The 26651-nt window shown below is 46.4% G+C and overlaps 1 protein-coding gene across 1 annotated transcript in view; it reads left to right on the top strand.

Moving 5' to 3' along the window:
• The window catches only part of AFAP1L1 (actin filament associated protein 1 like 1), a 38241-nt gene extending 13844 nt beyond the window's left edge, over nucleotides 1–24397 (top strand). Inside the window, exons 9-19 of the mRNA XM_044916675.1 lie at nucleotides 790–882; nucleotides 3360–3453; nucleotides 3696–3848; nucleotides 5251–5462; nucleotides 7112–7257; nucleotides 7886–7958; nucleotides 9720–9831; nucleotides 12824–12988; nucleotides 19435–19613; nucleotides 21662–21790; nucleotides 24191–24397. Coding sequence (XP_044772610.1) covers nucleotides 790–882; nucleotides 3360–3453; nucleotides 3696–3848; nucleotides 5251–5462; nucleotides 7112–7257; nucleotides 7886–7958; nucleotides 9720–9831; nucleotides 12824–12988; nucleotides 19435–19613; nucleotides 21662–21790; nucleotides 24191–24214 — 1380 coding nt within the window. The 3' untranslated portion in view covers nucleotides 24215–24397. The remainder of the gene's footprint in view (nucleotides 1–789; nucleotides 883–3359; nucleotides 3454–3695; nucleotides 3849–5250; nucleotides 5463–7111; nucleotides 7258–7885; nucleotides 7959–9719; nucleotides 9832–12823; nucleotides 12989–19434; nucleotides 19614–21661; nucleotides 21791–24190) is intronic.
• The last annotated feature ends 2254 nt before the right edge of the window (nucleotides 24398–26651 follow it).

The raw sequence follows: 26651 nt of genomic DNA, 5'->3' as shown, positions 1-26651 counted from the left end.
GCCCTAGACTGGAGACTGAGACTGGAGTCAAACCTGGACTAGAGACTGGGTTGACATCCCGATACGGGGAGGTCATTAGCCCAGAGATTCGGGGCAGGCAACCACGGCTTCGCTTCTCGGAGCCCCATCATTCTCTTCTGTGATGTGGGGATCCCAGTTGTCTCTGCCCCTCGAGACCGCTGTGTTAATACAACAGGATAATCCATGTAAAACCGCAGATGGGTGAGCAACAGGTGACGGCCGCCATTATTTCATGGTCTGGATGCTTCTGCAATGTGAGTGAGTGCCCTGGAATCTCCATGTCCACACCTTTGAAATGGAGGGGGTAGCCCCCGGCTGCCTGCAGGCTGTTGCCAAGGTTCCACACTGTCACGGGAGCCAGTCCCTCGTGCTTGTGCGGGGGGTCCTGGGTCATGTGGCCCTTCACACCCATGATCTCACTGGTCCTCAGGCAACCCAAGGACGTAAGCAGAGGACAGTATTATCCCCATGTGACAGACAGGGAAACTAAGGCCCAGAGGAGGAAAGTGGCTTTCACAAGACTGCACAATTGATTAGCAACGGAGCCCGGTCTAGAAGCCATGCCTCTTGTTCCCCAGCCCCCTCTCTTTTCAATTCAAGGGGAAAGCCTGTTCAAACCCCGATGTGCAGGAGGCCACATCAACCCATTCCCACTGCCCAGGGATCTCAGCCCCGCTGCTCGATGGCCTTGACTGCACAGACCCCGTTCTTCTTCTGCCTCTACGGTACCCCTGCCCACCTGCTCACAGCTGTGCATCCTCTCCGCAGGTCGTCCGAGAGGTGAGCAGGCCTGCCGGGGCGGCCGAGGGCGCAGACGTGCCCCAATCCCCAGTCCTCCTGTGCAAGCTGGACCTAGACAAGGTACGTCCTCCGTGCCAGGCAGCAGGGACTCAATACGGGCTCTGCCCCAGGGGGAACCACGGGCCGGTGATGAGGCCAGGCACCTGCCTCAGACAAGCCATGAGTGCCCCGCTTGGAGCTGGCACAAGTCGGCGCTCGGTCTGTGTCTCCTGAATGAATGCAAGCATGAATGAATGAATACCCATGTCCAGGGCGCAGTGTGAGCCCGTGGAGGGAGTGACTAGCCGCGCCAGGACAGGAGGAGGTCACAGTTGAACGGATCCATGAAAAGCAAATTGGAAGCTGTCAGAGGAGTGTACCCCACTGGGACCGGAGTGAAGTGGACACTTGGTAGTTGCTCAGGTAGCCGCTTTGCCGGGTGCCGGTGGGTGATCAAGGGAGTCAGCCCCCAACCTACACACATGAGTCTTGCATGACGTAATAAAGGTTAGTGTTTCTAGAATATGACTGTGTGGCCAGCAATGTCTGGTGGGCTTTACACGTATTACCTACTTTCATTTTTATGACAGCTCTTTGACGAGTTCCGTTTTCAGATGAGGAAGCTGGGACACAGAGAGGCTAACCCCGAGTCCCATAGTTAATAAGAAGCAGAGCAAGGTTGTATACCTAGACACCTGGCTCTTGATGACTTTGCCCCCCATCTCTCAAGGGGGCCGAGCTGAGCTCTGCTTACCGAGTCATTCGTGAGCCCCGTGCCCCAGGCATTGTGCTGAGCACGCAGGTGCAAAGCTAACAGTAGTTCACACCCACCCTGCGCACCCCCCCAGGGCGGGGGTTCTGACACAAAAGCCCAGCTGTGTGAGCGCTGGGAGGGAAAAGCACCAGGTACCCTGGGAGCATCTGCCAGGGGCCTGCTCTTGTCTTAGGTGTCTGGGAAGTTTCTCTGAGAGAGCACATTTATGATGAGGGTGAACAACTAGAAAGGAGGGGGACAGAAAGGGCATTCCAAGCTGAGGGAGCAGGCCCCGGAGCAGAGGCAAGCAAATGGAAGGTGGCCAGTGTGGCTGGATTCAGACAGAAGGGGGCTCGTTTGGCCTATTAGAGTGGTCCTTTCTAGGACCTTTCCAACTGCAGTGAAGGGGACAGGGGTTCACGCTGGCTGGAGGGGCAATGGGGGAGGGGGAGGGAAGATGGCGCCTGTGTTAAGCGGAGAGCCTGCTTCTCCCTCTCTCGCTCCCCCTGCTTGTGCTCCCTCTCTTGCTATGTCTCTCTCTGTCAAAATAAATAAATAAAATCTTTTAAAAAAGAAAGAAATACCTACCATCCGTATACCATTGCAGGGCAAATAGAACCATACGTTGTTTCACAATTTACAGGGGAGATCCTTTATACTTTCAACAGATCTCTCCCAATTCTGACAGTTGCCATGTTTCCAGCCTTTGGAAATTGAGGGAAGCCCGAGGCCTCTCTTGTCTCTCCAGGCCCCCAAGTTCTGTGCTTATAGCAAAGCATCCCTGAGCCTGGTCTGGGAAGTCCTTGGCAGGAAAGGTGGAGAGGCCTCAGAGCCTGTTCTACTACTTTTTAAGTGGGTTGGTGCCACTTTAATCCTGTCCCAAGTCTGACTGGCACCATTTAGCTTTTTAAAGCGAGGTAGCAGCACACCATGCAGGTGTGAGAGATGATACCATCTGTTGGCTCCCTGGAAAAGGATGTGATTCAGGCGAGAAAACTTGGGGTGAGGAAAGGATTTTCCCGGGTTCCCATTACTAACAGGTGGTACCAGCGACAGAACTTCTTCGAAGGTCCATCTGACTCTGCCTCGCCACCTCCGTAGTACCTACTAGGCACTTAACTGACCTTGTCTGGATGAGTGAATGAACAGACGGACGGACGAGCGATGGGTCCGGAGTCAGCATATGAGTAAAGTTCTGTTGGTTATGATGGAGTTGCTGCTATGGTGTGTGTGCATGTCTTCACCACCCTCCTACCCGAGTCAGGACCATGAAGACCCCTCTGTTGTCACTGTTCACATTTCCTGGTCACCAAGTCCTGCCGTAACTATTTTGAACACGCCAACTCTTCCCTTTTTCTACATCTTGTCATCTTAGCTCCTTCCTTTACCACGTCCCACCTTGCCCTGGATGACACTCTCTAATGTGGCACTTTGGCTGATAGTCTGTCCCCACGATGCCACCAGAGGTCACTTCCTAAACCAGCTGCATTACATTAGAATCCTATTTAAGTACCTTCCCAGACCCTGTCACCTACCGAATATGGGACATCCTAGGAATTTATTACAATGCGTTGCAACTAGGTGCCTGGCTCCCCAAACGGACGATGAGAGATTCAAAGGTACAACCGTCCTAAGTCAGCCTGTCTTCCCCAGACCTAGAATAGTGTCAGGCACAGGAGAGGTGCGGACAAATATTTGTTAGGCAATCATCGTGTGCAGAGGTTGGGGGGATTGAACCAACAAAGGGGGACTTCTGAGTGTGCCCTCTGACATGGGGCTCTCTGTGTGTCCCCCCCCCCCCCAGAGACTGTCCCAGGAGAAGCAGACCTCAGACTCGGACAGCCTGGGCATGGGTAACAGCTGTTCTACTCTAGGCCGCCGGGAGGCCTGCGACCACGGTAGGAGCCTCTGGGGACTCAGGCCAGAGAATGCCACAGCTGGGAGGGGCCTTGCACAGGGATACGGTGCAGAGCAGGTCCTGACGGCTCTGGAGATCTGGGGAAGGTCACCTGGCCTGTCCACACCTGCAGTTGCAGCCAGGCCCCAGGCGCAGGCTGAAAGGGCCATTGGGAAGGCTGGTGTGGGTGGGTCTGGGACTTGGGGCTCCCTCCCTTCCCCTAACCCATCTCCATGGCAACAGGCAAAGGGAAGAAGAGCAGTCTGGCAGAGCTGAAGGGTTCAATGAGCAGGGCTGCGGGCCGCAAGATCACCCGCATCATCAGCTTCTCCAAGAAGAAGCCGCTGGCTGACGACCTGCAGACATCCTGCCCCGACGAGGAGGTTCCATGCTGTGGTGGGTCCTGGGCACCGGGAGGAGGAGAGTCAGACCCTGCTGCTGTGCGCCCCTGGGCTAAGCCAGAAAACCCTCTAGGCCTCTTCCACCTTGCTCCCAGGGCAGAGGAGAGAATCCTACCTAACCCCCACTCCATCAACAATCCATGCCTTTATATCACTTCTCTCCGGTGAGGCCCTAACACTCAGGAAAAGGAAAAGCCACCTGACTCCCCTATCTCTGTGTTCCCTGCGACCTCAGCTCCAATCACTGCCCGTCTGTGGGCCTCAGTTTCCTCCACTATGATGGGAGGAGAGTGTCTTATTTCCTCCCAGCACATAACATGCCAGGTGTGTAAGTTATAACCCAGTCTTAGAAGGAAATGGATAAAAATATTTAAGTACTTACAAATGCATTCAGCGTGAGCTAAACATGGTTATAAATGCCTTCAATGTGAGTTTAACATGGTTTGGAAGGGAAGATATATTATTCTGTTTTCATTAATGCAGTGTTCCATGTACTGGACTCCAATAGAAAATTCTGTATTTTGTTGGGTTTTTTTGTTTTGTTTTTGTTTTGTTTTGTTTAAGATTTTATTTATTTATTTGACAGAGAGAGATAGCGAGAGCAGGAGCACAAGCAGGGGGCGTGGGAGGGGGAGAAGTAGGCTTCCCGCTGAGCAGGGAGCCCGATGCGGGGCTTGATCCCAGGACCCTGGGATCATGACCTGAGCTGAAGGCAGACGCTTAACGACTGAGCCACCCAGGCACCCCAGAAAATTCTGTATTTTGGATATGTAGTAATATTCCCTTAAACCTGAAAAAATAGTATAAAATCACATGGCTATAAATAATTATTTTGTAACCAGTAAATCAGGGCATGTTGTGGGAAAAAATTATTTAAATCTAAAATGTTGAGAGTGAATTCTAAACCCATTGGTCATCAGTCTGTGCCTTGCTCATTTTAGAATTCTTTCTCTTGGCTAGACACTTTTGTTCCCACATGCTGCCACCAGGTGTCAGCATCACCCATTATTTTCTGTCTCACTAATAGTTCTGCTATTTCGGGAGGAGGAAAAGCAAAAGGGATAATAGTTGTGTCTTTTACTCACCTCTACAGTAGTCCCCTGCCCTTTTCACCACGCTGGGTATGGTACAAAGGCTGGGTATCAGTATATAACTGTGATCATCAGTCCCCATTTCAGATGAGGAAATGAAACTCAGGGAGAAGACGGTGCCAGAGGACACAGGCCCAAAGAGAGTGAGCTGATCCAGGACCCACAAGGCCTCTTTCCAGCTAGAGAACGAGGGTTGTCCAGGCGCTTGTCCCCAGGGTGTAGACCCATGCAGACTCACAGCCCCCACCTTGGGTTTCCCCAGGGCCAGGCTGTCAGGAGGTCACCCCGCTGGTCTCCCCCTCCCAGGCTATCTGAATGTGCTGGTGAACCAGGGCTGGAAGGAACGCTGGTGCCTCCTGAAATGCAACACTCTGTACTTCCACAAGGATCACACAGACCTGCGGACCCATGTGAATGCCATTGCTCTCCGTGGCTGTGAGGTGGCCCCAGGCTTTGGGCCCAGACATCCATTTGCCTTCAGGATTCTGCGCAACCGGCAGGAGGTTGCCATCTTGGAGGTGAGAGGAGAGAATCCAGGTGGTTCTTGGTGGTGGTAGCTGAGAGGAGGTTTGGCCTGGGTGTGGGCTTTTGTCTTGGGGGCCTTGCTAACTGACATTCCAGGGACTGAGGAAAAAGGGAAAGTAAGCCCACCTGCTGCCAAATGACCGAGAATGACTGCCAGTGAAAATACAGGACACGCACTTAAATTGGAATTTCAGATAAACGACAATGGTTTTAATGCAAGTATATCCCATGTGATATTTGGTATATACCTGTACTGAAAAAGTATTTGTTGTTTATCTGAAAGTCGAATTTCACAGAGCATTCTGCATTTTTATTTGTTAAATCTGGCAACCCTAGAACCGAAGTTTGTTTATTCTCCCCTGTCTTAAAATCCCAAGCCTGAAAGGCATCTAGTCTGATCTAACCTGGATCTGATTCTGGAATCCCCTCTAAAACCTTCCCACCAGTGGCCGGCTGCCTCAGATCAACCACTGCTCTTCAAGGCAGCCTGCCCCTCCCATGAAGCAGCTACATTTTTAGAAAGGTGTTCTCCACACTGAGTTGAAATCTTTAAGCTCCGTGAAGGCAGTAACCATGCCTGTTCTGCATATTTTTGGTTTTTCCAGAACCCAGCATGATGCCCAGCCCATATTAAAGGCTCAATTACTATTTGTTGAACAAATGGCTGAATGAAAATGTGATTTCATCCCACCCATTCATGGTTGTTCCTACCCAGTGGCACCAGCCCTCCTTTCTGAGGTCCTGCACAATGCATGGAGCCTCTCCTCTACATGTCCCTCATTTGGCTTTTTAGGATTTACAATGTAAACACTGGAGGGAAAGTTCAAGAACTACCCCCTCATATTACAAACAGGGTAACTGAGGCCAGGGCAGCCAGGTGCTTTGTCCAAGGCTCCAAGGGGGGTCAGAGGCCTCTTGGCCTGATCCTAGAACAAAAACCCAGCCTCTTGATCTTGTTTGCTTTGCCCAGTACCCACTGCCTCACCCAGTTCTTAAATTTCAAGAAATATTGCTTTGGTCACTCACTTTTATTTTTGACAGGTTGAGAAGGGCCTCTTATTTCTCTTAAATTAAACACAAAGCTTTCTGGCGAGAAGTGTGCTTTCTTTATTCAAGTCTAACATTTGTGTGCTCAGCTGATTTTATAAGAATGCTCTTTAAATGAGAACTACCGAGAACTATGGGTTCAGTTAACCAGCAACTCTTGGCAGTTTTCCTGTACACTAGTACTACAAATAATTGGCAGTTATAAGGGAAAAATTTCGATTGGGTTATGTGAGAAATAGTCTCCTCTAATAAAAAAGTAATTTTTTTTTTTTTAAATTCAGGGAAATCCAAATGTTGTTTTTGCCTCTAAATGGTCATGAAGACTCTGAGGATAGTGAGTGAGGGTGTGTGTCTTAGAGAGGTGGTCAGGGAGGGCTTCATCGAAGAGGAGCATTAGAGCCAAAACCTGAATAAAGAAAGGGTGGAAGCCACTTGGATTTCTGGGTGTGTGTTGCAGCCCTGTTCCTCTTGGACCCCTACGTATTGGGTACATAGCAGGTACTTTACAAATATGGGTTTGGCTAAAGTGAGCAGGTAGCCTGAGGCCCTAACAGTACCAAAGTGAACTCATCAGCCTGTGCCTCCTCTCCCTCAGGCAAACTGCTCAGAGGACATGGGCCGCTGGCTTGGGCTGTTGTTGGTGGAGATGGGCTCCAAAGTCACTCCCGAGGCACTGCACTATGACTACGTGGACGTGGAGACCTTAACCAGCATCGTCAGTGCAGGGCGCAACTCCTTCCTGTGAGGGCCAGCACCCCCAGCCCCCCCCCGCCCCCCCCGGCAGCCTCTCAGAGCCTCTGAGTCTGGCCATGGGCGCTGGGAGGGGAGGGAGGAGGAGCCGAGGAGGACTCTGCTTCCTTGGGAAGTCAGAGTGGGTGCCTTCCTCCTCCAGCAGGCAGGAGCGAGCTGGCTAACGGAGGTAGCCCAGGGTTGGGGGAAGCTGTGGATGCAATGAGCAAAGGAACAGAAGTCCTTCTGCGTAGTGACTGGGGCTGGGCTCTCACGCCATGGAACTCAGGGTCTCACACCCTTGGCCATCAGGGCTGGTCCATGCATTGGAAGAGCCGGGTTCAAGTCACGGCTCTCACGACCAACAGCTTGGGGTGGTGGCTTGCCAGCTTGGATCCTCTGTGTCCTCGCGTATAGAATGGAGGGGATGAATTACTCACCTCTCAGGTTGCTGTGAGAATCATGGGGCTCCCTGCCTCTGAAGTCCTTAACACAGCAATGGCCCAGCACTGCCTGGCGTGGTTGCTGTTACTAACCTTCCAACACCCATCACAGAATCAAATGAGAGTAGACAGGAAAGCTCTATAAGCCACAAAGTGTCATCATCATTGCCATCATCATGACACCTTATATTTTCTAGATATGCAAGATCCTGCCAGGATCAATGGCCTGAGCCCCGTGTATACGATGATGTTCCTTATGAAAAGATACAGGTGAGCTCCCTTGGGAGGGCTGGGAATGTGGCAAAGGCCACTGATTTAGCTCTTCCTCTCTCTCTCTGTCACCACTCCTTTTTTCCTGCACATCAGGGATAATTTCCATTTAAGCAGCAGCTGGAAGGGGAGGGAGGACCCTTCTCATCATAGATCACGGCTCTGGGTAAGGAATCCCCGGGAAAGGAGGCAGGGTAGTACAGCAACAAGCCCCTAGATCAGGAAGGGAGAGGACTCTGTATACTGCAAAGCACTACACCGGTCTGAGCAAGGTGTTGGTCCCTCCACCGGTTCGCTGCTCTGTGAGCTGATGCTGCTGACTCAGTGGTGCGTGGGGGGCAGCCACTCCATAGACCTTCACCTGGTGGCGTCACGGTCCGGGCCTCAGCTCCCAAGACAGAGTCTCCCTGTCTTGTTCACTAAATCAAGGAGAGGCCAGTGAGGCCTTGGTAGCCATCACATGAACAGACTGCTTCCGGCAGCGTGTCCTACGTCTCTTCCTCCCACGGGAGAGCCAGACAGCCACATTCTGATCAGACCCTGGTGGGTGCGTCAGGCCTCACAGCTGGGGGAGAGAAAAAGAGGGGATCAAGCTGCCAAAGAAAGCAGACATGTCTGCACGCCAGACCCCTGCCTTGGACAGTGCTGGATGACACCGAGCTCCCACCTCTAAGACTCCCTTTCCTAGAAACTTCTCCATCCTTCTTCTGCTTATATGGTCTTTCTTCAGATTCAGATGAACCAGTGGATGCAGCTTGAGATCTTTCTCAGTTGCAGTGATTAGTAGCCAGATAGCTTAGTACCTAACGGCATGAACTTTCAATTCAGGGCTGAATCTGGGTTACCTTGGGCTTCACTTCTCTAGTCCTCATTTCCCGGCTCCAGACGAATACTATAAAACCTACCTGATTGGATCACTGCAAGAACTAAATGAAATACTGTATGGAAAGAGCTTAGCAGCACGTAGACATCAGAAGCTCTCACATGGAGTAAATAGTACTATTGTTATCAATATCATTATTATATTACATTATTATCATATTCCATTCATGGTTCCCTGAGCTCTGACTGGATTCTGGGTGTTCTTAATACTCTTCATGCACAAATGTATAGCCAGTTTAGCGGTGCCTGGGTGGCTCAGTCAGTTAAGCGTCTGACTTCAGCTCACATCATGATCTCAGGGTCCTGGGGTCGCACTGGAATGTCTGGCTCCTTGCTCAGTGGGGAGGCTGCTTCTCCCTCTCCCTCTCCCTCTGCCTCTCCCTCTGCTCGCACACTCTCCCCTCTCTCTCTCAAATAAATAAATAAAATCTTTTTTTAAAATGTAGAGCCAGTTTATTAAGTTATGAACTTCCACCATTGGCTGATGTCATCCACGACTTTTTATCTTAACTGGGAGCTCTACATTTAGCAATTTTAGAAAATTTGAAGGACACTTCCAAATGATGTGAAGACAGAAATAGCTATGATAAATCAAATATGGTCACCCACAGCCCTCTGAGACTTCCAAATTTTCCTCTCAGCAGATATTCCAGTTTAGGGATGCCTTCTGCAGCCCCCAACAGGAAGGTATGAGGATCAAATGATACACGCTAGTAGAAGTAGTCTATAAAGTGTTGAGTGCAGCCCCAGTCTAAAAACGTAAGGCCACAATCTCAGAGGTCCTGCAATGCTCACCCACCACACTTGGAGCAGAATACAACCCTGCCTGGAGGGCTCTGAGCCTACCTGCCCTTCACCTCCTTTCTCCATCTCCCGCAGGACGAGGAGCCCGAGCGTCCCGCGGGGGCCCAGGTGAAACGCCATGCCTCCTCCTGCAGTGAGAAGTCCCATCGAGTGGATCCGCAGGTCAAAGTCAAGCGCCATGCCTCCAGTGAGTTCTGGGTGGGACCAAGGAAGGGAAAGAAACAATCCACGGGGTTGGGAATCTCAAATCAGATTCCTCCAGGCAGTGGGCAAGTAAATTAAGGAGTGAAGCGAGATGTAAGAAAATACTCTACCGTAAGAAAAATGACAGCACAAGCCAAGAGCTAAAGGGCAGCTAGGCTGTGGCCTCCGAGGGGGAACAACAGGGAATGGGGTGGGGGGAAGACTGTGGGAACCTGGAGTGCTCAGCCTCCACCTAGAGAGGCGGCTACTACTCAGCTTCAGCCAGTGGCTCCCACGGAACCTGGCAGCCCAGGTTCGCAGATTATTCGAGACCAGAAATCTAGCCTTTATAGGAAATCTACTGACTTCTTAATACTAGCAACTAATTTTCAAAAATTTTAACACAAAGGCCAAATACGTTTTTATGCTGCGATGTTGCATATATATGGATACACATATATACACATATAAAATTCACCCTCAACTTCTGTCTGTTCCAAAGGCTAAAAACATTTATAAATTCTGATCTGGGGGAGCAAGTGGAGAAACGAACCCCTCCAAATACCCTCAAGGCAGCTGCCGTGAAGGGCACGGCTCACCTCTGTGTCCCAGCCCGCGCTCTCCCTAGCACCCCATATAGGAGCTGAGTGAATTTTGCCTGATTGCCACACTACGCAATAAAGGCTAAGCATGCCAGACTCTGGTCAATTCTGTTTGATTTCCGACACTAGTCTCTGCTCCTACACGTGATTCACGAGCCGGCCGGCTTCCTGTAGGACAGCATATTCCAAGAGCCTTTTAGTTATTGCTTTACAGTTCTTCCCCCTGCCCCCGAACAAAGTCAAGTTCTATTCCTTGCTTTTTGAAGATTTATCTTTTAAAGTACTTTTCTTTATTAGATCTCCACTTCATTAATGTAGATAATCTCTTCTGGGGGTCAGGAGACCTGTATTCCTTTCACCAGTTGATCACTAAATTACTACGTAACTTTGGAAAAGTCCCTTCCCTTCTCTGGGCCTGAGTGTGCCCCCTGCACAGTCAGAGGGTGGTTGTGTCACATTCCTTACACTCTGCTCTCATCGGCACCACCGGAAATACAGGCCTTTATGGAATGCCCATTTTCAAATGGAAAAGTAGGGGTGCCTGGGTGGCTCAGTCGGTTAAGCATCTGACTCTTGATTTTGGCTCAGGTTGCGATCTCAGGGTCTGAAATCGAGCCCCACATTGAGCTCTGCGCTGAGCATGGGGTCTGCTTATGATTCTTTCTCCCTCTCTGCACCCCCAACTCATGCTCGTGCTCGCTCACTCTCTCTCCAAAAATTAAAATTAAAATTAAAAAATTAAATGGAAAAGTGAACTGAAATAAACATGTAAGATTAAAGAAACCATAAAGCATTCAAACAACAACAACAAAGATAACACAATAGATTCTTTCTTCAAATCAAATATTATATTGAGTGATGTATAAAAGAGATATAAAATACTGGGAATCACAGATGGTGGTTGGGGGTTTTAAGGTCCTTATCTGATAAATATAACACTGACAACACTTTGCTGGTCTACCCATTTATTTTTAGTTTACCAGTCTATAAAATCCAAACTTCTGGGAGAAAACTGCCCTGGGATGCTACTGTGTATCTGGGCAGTTGGGGGAAGTATGGGGCCCCTCCTCTGCCCTCCATGCTTTATTTATTATCATCAGGCTTGAACTGCAGGGTAGTTGGGACAGGAATTGATTTTTGCATGCATCACTGGGTGGCCACTGCCGTCCCTATGAGACTTAGAGAGACAAGACCCCATAAATGGGGGTAAACCAAGGGAATCATTCCAAACGCCACACCCCACCAGCTTAAAAGGGCTATGAGTGACTGTCTGAAAAAAATAAATAAATAAAAACTTCCCTGAAACGTTGGACCATGGCATTGCCCCAGCTAGGGCCGTAATGCATGGCACAGAGCCCAGAGTTAGACACATATGGGCTCAACCTGGGCTCTGCCATCATTAGCAGTGAGACCCGAGCTCTCTGTGCCTCAGAGCTAATATTAGTAAGTTTTATGAAGATTAAGTGGAAATGAATATAAATGGCCTAGCTTATAGTAAATGCTTGATAAATTTTTGCCATAATTATTTGTAATTGTCCACCATAATGTAGAACCTGCAACAGACTTCTGGGCCCTTCTCTCCTCCAACCCATTTTCCAGGAATAAAGCAGGCAATACCTGACCCAAGGTCTTGATTCTCTGCAGCTCTGAGTTGTATGTCCCTGTCTCCTTGTCTTATATATACCTGAGAGTTGACTGTAAAATGCCCTTTTAAAACTAAAGTGTGTTATACATCACAAAATTTGTTTCATATCATTATCTGACATTTACTAAGCACTTCCACCAGATACCGTATCAAGTATTTTTCATGAATTCTTTCATTTAAAACTTACCACAATGCTGGGGCGCCTGGGTGGCTCAGTCGGTTAAACGGCTGCCTTCAGCTCAGGTCATGATCCCAGGGTCCTGGGACTGAGTCCCGCATCGGGCTCCCTGCTCAGCAGGGAGTCTACTTCTCCCTCTCACTCTCCCTCTGTGCTCTCTCTCTCGGATAAATGGATAAAATCTTTAAAAAAAATTTTAAAAACTTACCACTATGCTAAGAGGTAAGTTTGATCAATGGTCCCACATTTACAAATGAGGAAACCAAGACCTGGGGGAAAGGCACAGAAACAGTGCAGTTCACTGTTGCCTGATGTCACACAACTAGTAAAGGGGGAAAGAGAACACAAACCTTGGTCTGCCTCATTCCAAAGCCCTTGTTCCTAGTCCCTGTGCTCTGCTGCCTCCCTTTTGCTCCTGTTTCCTTGGAGGTTTCACACACTAAGGATATAGATCTAAGTATTCCCATTTTATAGATGAAGAAGTTGAGGCTGAGAAAGACGCTAAGGCCCCTCCAAGTACCCTTACCAGAGATCAGAAATGGGGGCCTTTGCCTGCCTTCTACTTCTGCAGGTGCCAATCAATACAAGTACGGCAAGAACCGAGCTGAGGAAGATGCCCGGAGGTACCTGGTAGAAAAAGAGAAGCTGGAAAAAGAGAAGGAGACAATCCGGACGGAGCTGATGGCACTGAGGCAGGAGAAGAGGGAGCTGAAGGAAGCCATTCGCAACAACCCAGGTACCTACGTGGGCATGTCCTGGGCACTCAAGCGGGGACCGGGCTCAGCTCTGACACCTCCGGTGGCAGAGGTCAGCTGGTTATCCAGGACAGTGCACTTCTCCTCCCCTTCTTCCTCCTCCTTCTCCTCCTTCTCCTCCTTCTCCTGTTCCTCAACATCATCATCATCATCATCCTTCCTGACTAATGAAAGTGCCCTCAATCTAATAACTGCTTTTGGGTAAGGGGATAAAAAGGCATCACAAAAAAGTGTACACTTAATGTAGTAAAATTCAATCTGATTTTAGAAATGTTAAAATGAGTGTGCCTTAGAATCAAGGAAATAAGAGATATCATTTTGAACCTCCCAGTAAGTCACTCATTCACGGAAGGGCTGAGCACCCAACCGTGTGAGATAGTGGTCCCCGTGCTGGGGAATGATGGACAGACACAGTCCCAGGATCCTCTTCCAAAATCCAGGGCCATGACTCCTGCAGGCCCAGCCTGCTCTGGGCTCCTCTGCACCCCACCTTCTGCTCTTTCCTTTGCATTCTCTCTATAGCTGTAGTTTGGCATACTTTCAGCGTGAAGTTTGCACACAGGCTTGAGGGAACAGAAGCCTTGTCCTTTATAAAATACATCCAAGGTCACACAGCCCGATGAGAGTCCGATGGAACCTATGGACCCTTTTCCCAAGGTGAAAAAAAAACCCGCAGTTCGCAATGTCACAGACAGTTTCAGTAACCAAGAGCTCATGTGCCCCAGAGCTCAGCGATAGATCGCCTGGGAATCCATACACCTAACAGAGAACTTCTACCTTAAAGGGTAAGGCTTTTTCTGTGTAGCCAAGAACCAGAATCTGTGGGAGGGAAGCATTAAGAGAAAAAAAAAAAAGAAGGCAGTTTGGTCTCAATACACAGAACTTTCTAAGAGTCAAAACAGGGTTTGGAACAGGCTGACTATCCTCCTTATCCTGCTCAATTTTTTTCTGTAGCACATCACTTTGTAACACTGGATTATTTATTATGTTTATCATTTTTATTTATTGTTTTTTCTCTCTCATACACACACATACACACACGCACACACACACACACATATGAGCTCCATAAGGGCAAGGATCTTGGCCTGTTTTTTTTGTTGTTGTTGTTGTTTTTAATAATATATAATGTATTATTTGTTTCAGAGGTACAGGTCTGTGATTCATCAGTCTTACACAATTCACAGCGCTCACCATAGCACATACCCTCCCCAATGTCCATCACCCAGCCACCCCATCCCTCCCACCCCTTTTCTCTCCAGCAACCCTCAGTTTGTTTCCTGAAATTAAGAGTCTCTTATGGTTTCTCTCCCTCTTTGGTTTCATCTTGTTCCATTTTTCCCTCCCTTCCCCTATGATCTTCTGTCTTGTTTCTCAAATTCCACATATCAGTGAGATCATATGATAATTGTCTTTCTCTGATTGGCTTATTTCGCTTAGCATAATACCCTCTAGTTCCATCCACATCATTGCAAATGGCAAGATTTCATTTTTTTATGGCTGTCTAATATTCTGTTGTGTATATATACTCATCTCCTTTATCCATTCATCTGTCAATGGACATCTAAGCTCTTTACGTAGTTTTGCTATTGTGGACATTGCTGCTATAAACATTGGGGTGCACGTACCCCTTCGGATCACTACATTTGTATCTTTGGGGTAAATAGCCAGCAGTGCAATTGCTGGGTTGTAGGGTAGCTCTATTTTCAACTTTTTGAGGAAACTCCATACTGTTTTCCAGAGTAGCTGCACCAGCTTGCATTCCCACCAACAGTGTAGGAGGGTTCCCCTTTCTCTGCATCCTCGCCAACATCTGTCGTTTCCTGACTTGTTAATTTTAGCCATTCTGACTGGTATGAGGTGGTATCTCATTGAGGTTTTGATTGGATTTCCCTGATGCTGAGCAATGCTGAGCACTTTTTCATGTGTCTGTGGGCCATTTGGATGTCTTCTTTGCAGAATGTCTGTTCATGTCTTCTGCCCATTTCCTGATTGGATTAGTTGTTTTTTGGGTGTTGAGTTTGGTAAGTTCTTTATAGATTTTGGATACTAGCCTTTTATCTGATATGTCATTTGCAAATATCTTCTCCCATTCTCTCGGTTGTCTTTTGGTTTTGTTGACTGTTTCCTGTGCTGTGCAAAAGCTTTTTATCTTGATGAAGTCCCAATAGTTCATTTTTGCCCTTGCTTCCCTTGCCTTTGGCGACGTTTCTAGGAAGAAGTTGCTGCAGCTGAGGTCGAAGAGGTTGCTGCCTGTGTTCTCCTCAAGAATTTTGATGGACTCCTGTCTCATATTTAGGTCTTTCATCCATTTTGAGTCTATTTTTGTGTGTGGTGTAAGGAAATGGTCCAGTTTCATTCTTCTGCATGTGGCTGTCCAATTTTCCCAACACCATTTGTTGAAGAGATTGTCTTTTCTCCATTGGACATTCTTTACTGCTTTGTCGAAGATTAGTTGACCATAGAGTTGAGGGTCCATTTCTGGGCTCTCTCTTCTGTTCCATTGATCTATGTGCCTGTTTTTGTGCCAGTACCATACTGTCTTGATGACTGCAGCTTCGTAATAGAGCTTGAAGTCTGGAAGTGTGATGCCATCAGCTTTGCTGTTCTTTTGCAACATTCCTCTGGCTATTCGGGGTCTTTTCTGGTTCCATACAAATTTTAGGATGATTTGTTTCATTTTTTTGAAAAAAGTTGATGGTATTTTGATAGGGATTGCATTAAATGTGTAGATTGCTCTAGGTAGCATAGACATTTTCACAATATTTGTTCTTCCAATCCATGAGCATGGAATGTTTTTCTTTTTCTTTGTGTCTTCCTCAATTTCCTTCATGAATATTCTATAGTTTTCTGAGTACAGATTCTTTGCCTCTTTGGTTAGATTTATTCCTAGGTATCTTATGGTTTTGGGTGCAATTGTAAATGGGATCGACTCCTTAATTTCTCTTTCTTCTGTCTTGTTGTTGGTGTATAGAAATGCCACTGATTTCTGTGCATTGATTTTATATCCTGTGACTTTACTGAATTCCTGTATGAGTTCTAGCAGTTTTGGGGTGTAGTCTTTTGGGTTTTCCACATAAAGTATCATATCATCTGCAAAGAGTGAGAGTTTTACTTCTTCTTTGCCGATTCGGATGCCTTTTATTTCTTTTTGTTGTCTGATTGCTGAGGCTAGGACTTCTAGTACTATGTTGAATAGCAGTGGTGATAGTGGACATCCCTGCCGTGTTCCTGACCTTAGGGGGAAAGCTCTCAGTTTTTCCCCATTGAGAATGATATTCGCTGTAGGTTTTTCATAGATAGCTTTTATTATACTGAGGTATGTACCCCCTATGCCTATACTCTGAAGAGTTTTAATCAAGAAAGGATGCTGTACTTTGTCAAATGCTTTTTCTGCATCTATTGAGAATATCATATGGTTCTTGTTCTTTCTTTTATTAATGTAGTGTATCACATCGATTGATTTGTGGATGTTGAACCAAACTTGCAGCCCAGGAATAAATCCCACTTGGTCGTGGTGAATAATCCTTTTAATGTACTGTTGGATCCTATTGGCTAGTATTTTGGTGAGAATTTTTGCATCCATGTTCATCAGGGATATTGGTCTGTAATTCTCCTTTTTGATGGGGTCCTTGTCTGGTTTTGGGATCAAGGTAATGCTGGCCTCATAAAATGAGTTTGGAAGTTTTCCTTCCATTTCTATTTTTTGGAACAATTTCAGAAGAATAGGTATTAATTATTCTTTAAATGTTTGGTAGAATTCCCCTGGAAAACCATCTGGCCCTGGGCTCTTGTTTGTTGGGAGATTTTTGATTACTGCTTCAATTTCCTTACTGGTTATGGGTCTGTTTAGGTTTTCCATTTCTTCCTGGTTCAGTTTTGGTAGTTTTTACATCTCTACGAATGCATCCATTTCTTCCAGATTGTCTAATTTGCTAGCATATAGTTGCTCATTATATGTTCTTAAAATTGTTTGTATTTCTTTGGTGTTGGTTGTGATCTCTCCTCTTTCATTCATGATTTTATTTATTTGGGTCATTTCTCTTTTCTTTTTGATAAGTCTGGCCAGGTGTTTATCAATCTTGTTAATTCTTTCAAAGAACCAGCTTCTAGTTTCATTGATCTGTTCTACTGTTCTTTTGGTTTCTATTTCATTGATTTCTGCTCTGATCTTTATTATTTCTCTTTTCCTGCTGGGTTTAGGCTTTATTTGCTTGTCTTTCTCCAGCTGCTTTAGGTGTAGGGTTAGGTTGTGTATTTGAGACCTTTCTTGTTTCTTGAGAAAGGCTTGTATTGCTATATACTTTCCTCTTAGGACTGCCTTTGCTGCCTCCCAAAGATTTTGAACAGTTGTGTTTTCATTTTCATTTGTTTCCATGAATTTTTTTAATTCTTCTTTAATTTCCTGGTTGACCTATTCATTCTTTAGTAGGATGCTCTTTAGCCTCCATGTATTTGAGTTCTTTCCGACTTTCCTCTTGTGATTGAGTTCTAGTTTCAAAGCATTGTGGTCTGAAAATAGGCAGGAAATGATCCCAATCTTTTGGTACCCGTTGAGACCTGATTTGTGACCCAGGATGTGATCTATTCTGGAGAATGTTCCATGGGCACTAGAGAAGAATGTGTATTCTGTTGCTTTGGGATGGAATGTTCTGAATATATCTGTGAAGTCCATTTGGTCCAGTGTGTCATTTAAAGCCTTTATTTCCTTGTTGATCTTTTGCTTAGATGATCTGTCCATTTCAGTGAGGGGGGTGTTAAAGTCCCCTACTATTATTGTATTATTGTCAATGTGTTTCTTTGATTTTGTTATTAATTGGCTTATATAATTCGCTGCTCCCATGTTAGGGGCATAAATATTTAAAATTATTAGATCTTCTTGTTGGATAGACCCTTTAAGTATGATATAGTGTCCTTCCTCATCTCTTATTATAGTCTTTGGTTTAAAATCTAATTTGTCTGATATAAGGATTGCCACCCCAGCTTTCTTTTGATGTCCATTAACATGGTAAATGGTTTTCCACCCCCTCACTTTAAATCTGGAGGTGTCTTTGGGTCTAAAATGAGTCTCTTGCAGACAGCATATCAATGGATCTTGTTTTTTTATCCAATCTGATACCCTATGTCTTTTGATTGGGGCATTTAGCCCATTTACATTCAGGGTAACCACCGAAAGATATGAATTTAGTGTCTTGGCCTGTTTTGTAACAGCACCTGGTACAAAGTAAGCACTAAGCACCCAATAAGTATTTACTGAATAGAATGAATGAGTGAATGAATGAATGAAACTAACTTTTAAACCTGGTAAGACCTAACACAACTCTTGGCATGAAAAGATACTAATACAGGTTTGTTAGTTTAGATTAAAAAGCAGCAAAATCCCAGTAGGGGATTATAACTCAGTTACAATTAAGAGAAACCAAAGTGAAACTGGCTTAGAAATGAAAAGACGGACACCTGGGTGGCTCAGCCAGTTGAGTGTTGTACTCTTGATTTCAGCTCAGGTCCTGATTTCAAGGGCATGAGATTGAGCCCAGAGCCCAGCCTAGCACTGGGCTTCGTGCACAGTGGGGAGTCTGCTTCTCTCCCTCTCCCTTTGCCCCTTCCCCTGTGCTCTCTCTCTCTCTCTCAAATAAATAAATCTTTAAAAAAAAAAAAGAAATTAAAAAAAAAAAGAAAAGAAAAATGTAGGGATACCTGGCTTGCTCAGTTGGTAGAGCATACAACTCTTGACCTCAGGGTCATGAGTTCAAACCCTCTATTGGGCTTAGACCTTATTTTAAAAAAAGAAAAAGAAAGAAAAAAATTTAATTGGAAAACTGAGCAATCAGATATAGCAAGTTCCAGGGATTTAAATGTATCACCAGAAAGTATATTTCTCTAATTCTGGCTTCTGCCTTCCTCCGTTGGCTTCATGCTGTGCCCCTCGTGGTGGCATAATGGCTACACAGCTCTAGCCCTCACCCAATCCTCTCAGCTGCCCCAGGAGAGAAAACTTCTCTTCCCAATGGACCCCACAAAAGCCTCAGGATTCACTCTGATGGACCAACTTTGATCTCTAAACCAACCACTGTGACCAGAAGATGGAGATAGGTTATGGACCAGGTCCAAGTTATATGCCAACCCCTTGAACTAAAAGTGAGGTCAGCTCCATCCAAACTAGAGGGAATGGGAGGAGAATGTGGTTTCCCAGGGTAAAATCAAGGTTCTATATCCAGAAGGTGGGGAAATAGGTACAGAGCAGGTAAAAAAAACTATACAACCCAGCATGGAGCTGGAACCCCAGGCCCAGAGCCCATCTCTGAGTAGGAACTAAGGGCTGGAAAAACCCTCTGGGAGGGACAGACTAGAACCTGAGGTCCTGCCGAATTCCCTGAGGCTTCAGGCCAGGCTCGGCTGTTTCTCACACATGTCTCTGGACACACAGGAGCAAAGTTAAAGGTTCTGGAGGAGGCCGTGGCTGCCCTGGAAGCTCAGTGTCGGGCAAAGGAGGAGCGCCGGATCGACCTGGAGCTGCGACTGGTGGCTGTGAAGGAGCGCTTGCAGAGATCCCTGGCAGGGGGCCCAGCCCTGGGGCTCTCCGTGGGCAGCAAGAACAAGAGTGGGGTGAGTCCATGCCCTTCTGGGCCAGAGGCAGCTGCTTCTTAATCCCCTCACAAGCTCTAGATCTTCATGATCACTCTTTGGGGGTAGGGATTATACTTATTAACAGATGAGCAAGCGAACACCCAAAGAGGAGCGGGAACATGCCAAAAGAGAGCCTCCCAAAGAGCAGGTGGCACTGCTAGGGAGGGGACTCTCAGAGCAGGTTCCGCCTGTGTTGTCTCCCCCCGCAGCCCTGCCGTTTTATCCTGAATGTGATCCTAGAAGTAGCCTTTGGGTTACTGATAAGTATAACTATGATATGTTGAGTAAGAATAACAATTGTGTGTTGAACAATAACCATAGGTCAGTACAGCATTTTAACTTCTGTTATCTCATATGATCTGCACGGTAGTCCTGGGAGGTAGAGCTAGGTGTATTGGCACCACTGGACGTACAAGGAAACGGAGGTAGAGATGTTGAAGGACTTACTCAAGGTCATTCAGTTAAGTAGGAGGCAGGATCCGCAATCCAGGAAGTCTGACTCCAGAGCCTGGTGTTAGCCATGGTACACGTGCCCTGTCTTAGGGCCCCCGGTGTACCAGGCCGTCCTCTGGGCTTTGCAGATCCATCATCTCCAGTGCTCCAAGCAACCCTGCAAGGTAGATACTCTCACCCCGACTGAGAACCGCCCAGGGAGAACTTGGCTGACCTCCGTCTCCATCTGAGTGTCTCAACCTCAGCACCACTGACATTTGGGGCCAATAATTCTTTTTATAGGGGACTGCCGTGTGCATTGTCGGATGTTTAGCAGCATTCCGAGCCTCTACCCGCTAGATGTCTGTAGCTCCACACCCAGTTGACAACTAGGAATGTCTCCAGAAATTGCCAAACGTCCCCTGGAAGGGCAAAATCACCCCCATTTGGGAACCACTGGTCTAAATTACCAAGAGTCCCATGTGTTATTCTTTCTCATAGCACTTAGCCACAATTTATGTAAACGTGTGTATATGGATATACGTGTGTGTGTACGTGTGTGTATTTATGTGTCCTTACTTGTCTAATGTCTGTCTCCCCCACTGGATTGTATTTTTATTAAAAATTGGACTATGTCTGTTTTATCACTATAGCCTTAGCCTTTTACAGAGTCTGCAGATTAGGAGTGCAACAAATGTTTGTTGAATGAATAAAAGTTATGCCTGCTTTCAGACAAGGACATGGAGACTCAGAGAGATGAAATAACTTGTCTGATAGATTTGAGTTGTCACTGGGAACTGCATTCTTACTGTTGTTGTCCGAGGCCTCATTGCCTGGTCAGACCACACCCGATGTCTCCGAAGCTAGGCCGTTCCTTCTGCCCCCCTGCTTCTTCTCCATGGGGCTTTCCAACCTCAGTTACAGATGAAGAGCTTAAAGGACAAAGGCAAACCCACAGAGGGCTGGAGGAGGAGCTAGAAGTGATTCACTCATCCCAGCTGCTTCCTCACCAGTGTGCCCTGAAATTCACATTCCAGATGGCTTTTCCCACTACTTGTGATCCTTTTTGCTGGCCTTTGGAGATAAAGAGAAGTCTCCTCTAAATTCCCTGCAGGCTTAGCCGTTAATATGCCACACTTAAGGAACTACATCCAGTAACGTACTAAGCAATTATCTGGAAAAGTTAAGGGGTGAAGGCACTACAGAAGAGAAGGAATACAGGGGAGAGGTGAAGAGAGAGGGCGGTGGGGTTTGAATCCCGTCTCTCCCACTCACCAGCTGTGTGACCTTGAGCAGTGACTTGACCTTCCCATTTTCCTTATCTGCAAAATAGGATGCTTAATAATGGTACCTACTTCAGAGGCTTGGAAAGGCTAAATGAGCTAATCCACACAAAGCCTGGTGCATATGAGGGGTCAGTAATTTTAGACGTCATTACTTTTATTCCAAGGCCCTCAAGTGGTCTTCCTTCCCTCGCCCTGTTTGGTGCTAGCATGTGTGCACAGCGCCTTCTATTTGCATGCTTTGGAGGGCAAGCCGGGTGTGGGTAGCCATCATTAGGCCTCACCTATGTAACTATTTCTCCTCATCAACAGGAAACTGCAAATAAACCCCAGAACAATGCCCCAGAGCAACCTCTCCCTGTCAACTGTATTTCTGAGCTGAGGAAGAGAAGCCCATCCATCGTAACCTCCAACCAAGGAAGGGTGCTACAGAAAGCCAAGGTACAGCAATAGCTCAGCGAATTAAAATCCAGAGATCTGGCAGCCTCCTTTCCATGGAACCTCACCAAGAGGTTCTCGGCCCCACCTCTTCCGGTTCAAAGTCCCAGGCTCACTCCATGATACTGGCCCACAGTCCGATCCTCTTGGGGCCAGCTGTGTTCCAGAACTTTTGGGATTTTAGAAAGGTAATACAGTACATATACTGTATATGATGAAAAACCCCAAAAACTTCTCAGGAAGTACCCTGAAAGCACACATGTTAAGAATTCTACAAGAAGGCACGTGAATATTCACACCATGTGGAGTAGATTATAAACAGCCTCACATCAGTTCAGGTCAGGTTTTGCACCAATTGTGTTTGTGCCAAAACACTTGAGAAAAATCTTGGTTTCAGGGCTTTCTGGATTTCAGAATTGGGGATAAGAAATTGTGGACTTGAGGGGTACCTGGGTGGCTCAGTTGGTTAAGGATCTGCCTTCAGCTCAGGTCATGATCCCAGCGTCCTGGGATGGAGCACTTCTTCGGGCTCCCTGCTCAGCAGGGAACCTGCTTCTCCCTCTCCCCTTGCTCCGCCACCCTGCTCATCCTCTCTCTTTCTCTCTCAAATGAATAAATAAAATCTTAAAAAAGAAAGAAAGAAATTGTGGACTTGAAAAACAAACACCTGAGCATTAGGACATGAGATTAGAGAAGTAACCAGCCAGAGACTGGATCATCTAGACTATACAGCAGCAAACTTTGTCTATAAAGGTAAATATTTGAGAGCTTGTGGACCACAGAGTTTCTTTCAGGATGAGTCAGCTCTGCCACTGTAGCAGGAAAGTAGACAACTTGTAAACAAATGATGGACATGGCTGTGTCCCAATAAAACTTTATTTATGGACACTGAGATTTGTATTTCATACCATTTTCACATGTCGAGAAAAATTATTCTTTTGATATGTTTTCAAACATTTAGAAAGGTAAAAACCATTCTTAGTTGATGGCTGTTACAAAAACACACAGTGTGCCAGATATGGCCTGTAGGCCAGTTTGTTTCTCTTTGATCCTTGTAGGCCATTGGAAGAACTGTGAATTTTGTTCTAACATAATGGAAAGTCATTGGCAAGTTTTGAGCAAAAAATCTGTGGATATGAATTACATTTTTAAAAGACCATTCTGGGGATGCCTGGGTGGCTCAGTCGGTTAAGCATCTGCCTTAGGCTCAGGTCATGATCCCAGGGTCCCGGGATGGAGCCCCACATTGGGCTCCTTGCTCAGCGGGGAGCCTGCTTCACCCTCTGCCTGCTGCTTCCCCTGCTTGTGCTCTCTCTCTCTCTGACAAATAAAATCTTTAAAAAAAATTTTTTTAAATAAATAAATATTTAAATAATAAAAAATAAAATAAATAAAAAATAAAAGACCATTCTGGGGGTGCCTGTGTGGCTCAGTTGGTTAAGTGTCAGACTCTTGATTTAGGCTCAGGTTGTGATCTCAAGGTCATGATCTCAGGGTCTTGAGGTCGAGCCCCGCATCAGACTCCATGCTGGGTGTGGAGCCTACTTAAGATTCTCTCCCTCTGCCCCTCCCCCTGCCTCACGTGTGCTCTCTCTCTTAAAAAAAAAAAAAAAAAAAAAAAGACCATTCTGGAACAATGTTGAGAGCTGATAAGGGGATAGGGGAAACCAGTTAGGAGTCATCCAGATGAGAGATGAGAAGGGTATAGTGGGGGTGATTCGAAGTGGGTGGCTTTGGAGGTAAAGCCAAAGGATTTGCTGATGGGGATGTGGAGGATGAGGAGAAGAAAGGAATCAAGGATGACTCCTAAGTCATTGCCCTGAGCAGCTGCAGTTTAGATGGTGAAGACTGGGAGAAGAGCAGCAGGTTGGGAGTGGGGAATCCTCCTAGCAAGAATGTTTGAGCCATCCCATTTTACCCAGGTTCACACCATCACCTCCAGAGCTGGCTGAAAACCCTATGCATCATTTGTGGGTAAAAAGCCATTCACTACTGGCCAGGACTTCAGTATCCCTCCCAGATGAAGCCCTACATGGCTCCAGGGGAAAGAAGGGAGCCAGGTGGGCTGCCTGCCTTCACCCTTCCTTGCCAAACTGCTTTGTCTTCTCTCTCCTCAGCCTCGTACCTCACCCCACCCCAGCATTAGAGCCAAGCAGAGACTAGCCTCAGTTTCCTTGTCTGAGAAAGACAAACTTTGTGATATTTGAGCACCCATAAAGATGAGGCCCAGAGTGGAGAAAGGACTTACCCACGGCTACCAAAGGAGGGTGAGACTAGGACCCGTGGCTCTCTAATCTGGCCAGTGGAGATCTTTATGTAATTAGGTACAGTGGAATGTTTTTATTCTGCAAGTCACACTAGAATATTCAGCAACCTGATTTTTCTTGTCTTTCTGGACTTCAGGAATGGGAAATGAAGAAGACCTAGAAAAAGGATGAAGATTTCATTCCAAAGGAAATACAAGATTGTATTGGAAACACTTTTTTCACAAGGAGATGCCAGAACACTGGAAGTAGCCCCCACTGGAAGTAGCCTCTCCAGGGCACCCAAGAGACCAGCCTTTATTGTCTGCATGATTACAGGGGATATGGGGAGGGAAGAAGTAGAAGGGAAGAGGGACATGGAGGGTGTCCTTGTCACTTCCCAGAGGGTGGAAAACAGGGGTGGAGGGAGATAGAAATCTGCACGGTTGTAAAGGTTTTGTTAAATGTCTTTGCCCTCACTGCTGAAGAAGAAATGAAAGCACATGTGAATAAGCCATTCCATCCCATTCTAGCGTCCCACTCCCAGGCTGTAGGGCAGAGGAAGACAGTGCTTGAAGCATCGGTAGGTAGTACCGTACAAAGAGACAAGCCTTGATCATCTGCTCACACTTGTGCCATTTGGATTCATATTGGGCATCCGTGACAACCTCTGGGCAACATAAAGAGGCCAAAAAATCAATAGAATTTCCCTGCCTGCGTAAAGGTGAACAAAAGCTACAGACAACATGCAAATTCTGCAATCATTCCTTATGTGCTTCAGAACTGGGCAGATGTGGCTACCAGAACCCCGCATTTGAGTTGTTTTCAAATTAGAGATCTGATACGCAGCAGGCGAGGGGAGGTTCAGCAGCGGACTTATTTTCAGGTCACAGTAAGAGTGACAGGAACGTGGATTTCTAACGTCCACAGGATGTTGCAGGCATTGGAGGGTGGGGTCATTTGTGGTCAGTCAGGTCCTTTACCTATTTCATATGACACTCAGGCTCCAGGAGCTAGGGCTAGAAATCCAACTGATGCTCAGTATGTCTTTATCTTGATTTTGCACTTGAGGGCTCTCCAGTCTGCACTTCATATCTGCTGTCAGGGAGAACCAAAGGACAGTGGCTCATTTCTGCCAGGAGTGCCTTTTACTAACACTTCATACTTTTATAGGGAAGCAAGAACCTCAAGTCTTGGGCACTCCCCTTACTGTGCCACTCATTACTTTCTCAAGACTTTAGGCACTTTTTAGGTCTTTACATTTCCTTCCAAAAAAGATAAAACCTGTTAACTGTTAAGAGCTCAAAGGTTAGCTCCGGGAGAGAGAAAGAAAATCCCAGAATAACCTTTGGACACTTTGCTGGAGGTTTCACGTACTTTACCCTACCTAGGGCTTTACATACTTTTGCCTTATCCCAACTTTACCACTCTTTGAGGTAGCTGGAGACCAGAACAGGGAAAATAACCTGACCAAAATCACCTAGCTGGTCAGAGGCAGAGCAAAAGGCTTAGGGCCTATGAGCCTGGATCCACACAGGGCTGGGTTTGAGCCCTGCCTCTGCCACTAACCAGCTGGTGAGTCTGGGAAAGTCACTTGATCTCTCTGATTCATGTTTTCTTTATCTGTGAAACCCAGGTTGACAGTTCCATTTTCCTCCCAAGACTATTGGGGAAACTCAATGAGATAGTATATGGGAAACATCTTGCACACTGTCTGAGAAATAGGCAATGCTCAGTCGATAGTGGCTCTTATTATTAGCTAGATAAGAAATGTCTGACTAAAACTCCCGTGTTCTTTCCACTGAAGAAATGTTTATATGGTAATCAAAGCCATCAAAAAGCTAAAAAACAACTAATCCATAACTGACAGTTTTCATCCAGATTCCACTTAAACATCTTCAATGAAAAAGCAGCTCACATAATCTGGATTGTTAATGTTCTTTCTAAAAATGTGGATCCTAGAATGACACCCAACACTCCAGTTATGTCCTCAGCATGTATTCTTCCTCATGCAGTTATTTGGGGGTTGAGCGTTTTTCCCCACCGATAGATCTTGGGGATCATTGATAGGGGGAACACTACAGAATTAATAATAAACATTTATTGAACACTCCATGCCTCAGGCACTGTGTTCACAAGGTTCACAAGCACACAACCTGTGCAGTCACAAAGATTAGTAGGGCCCTGGGCTTGGTTTAATGCTCTGCTCTTACCCTCTTAATAATTTTTGAACAAGGGGTGTCACATTTTCCTTTTGCTCTTTAAATTGCGTAGCCAGTCCTGGTGCTAACTAATCACTTTTCCAGGCATCATCCCTTTTGTTTTCACTAAAACTCTGTGAGATAGGCTCTATTATCTCAGTTTTCAGTGAGGGAAACTGAAGCCCAGAGGGGTTATGTAACTTGCAGGAGCCCACAGGAAGTCGTGGAGGCAGCAGCCCCTCCTCTTAGTTCCAAGGTTCCATTTCATCCATGCCTTACCCCACCACCCCTCTTGCACTGCAGCATTCAGAAGCACACTAGCACTTAATAAATAGATGAATGATGGATGTACATATGCAGCATATTTGGTATAAGTCAGTTAGCTAAGAGAAGTGTAAACAAAATGGCTAAAGCATAGAT

Source organism: Neomonachus schauinslandi, chromosome 7 (genome assembly GCF_002201575.2).
Source record: "Neomonachus schauinslandi chromosome 7, ASM220157v2, whole genome shotgun sequence".
Lineage (NCBI taxonomy): Eukaryota > Metazoa > Chordata > Mammalia > Carnivora > Phocidae > Neomonachus > Neomonachus schauinslandi.
Note: the sequence above shows the minus strand (reverse complement) of the source record. Positions and strands in the feature narration are given on the sequence as shown.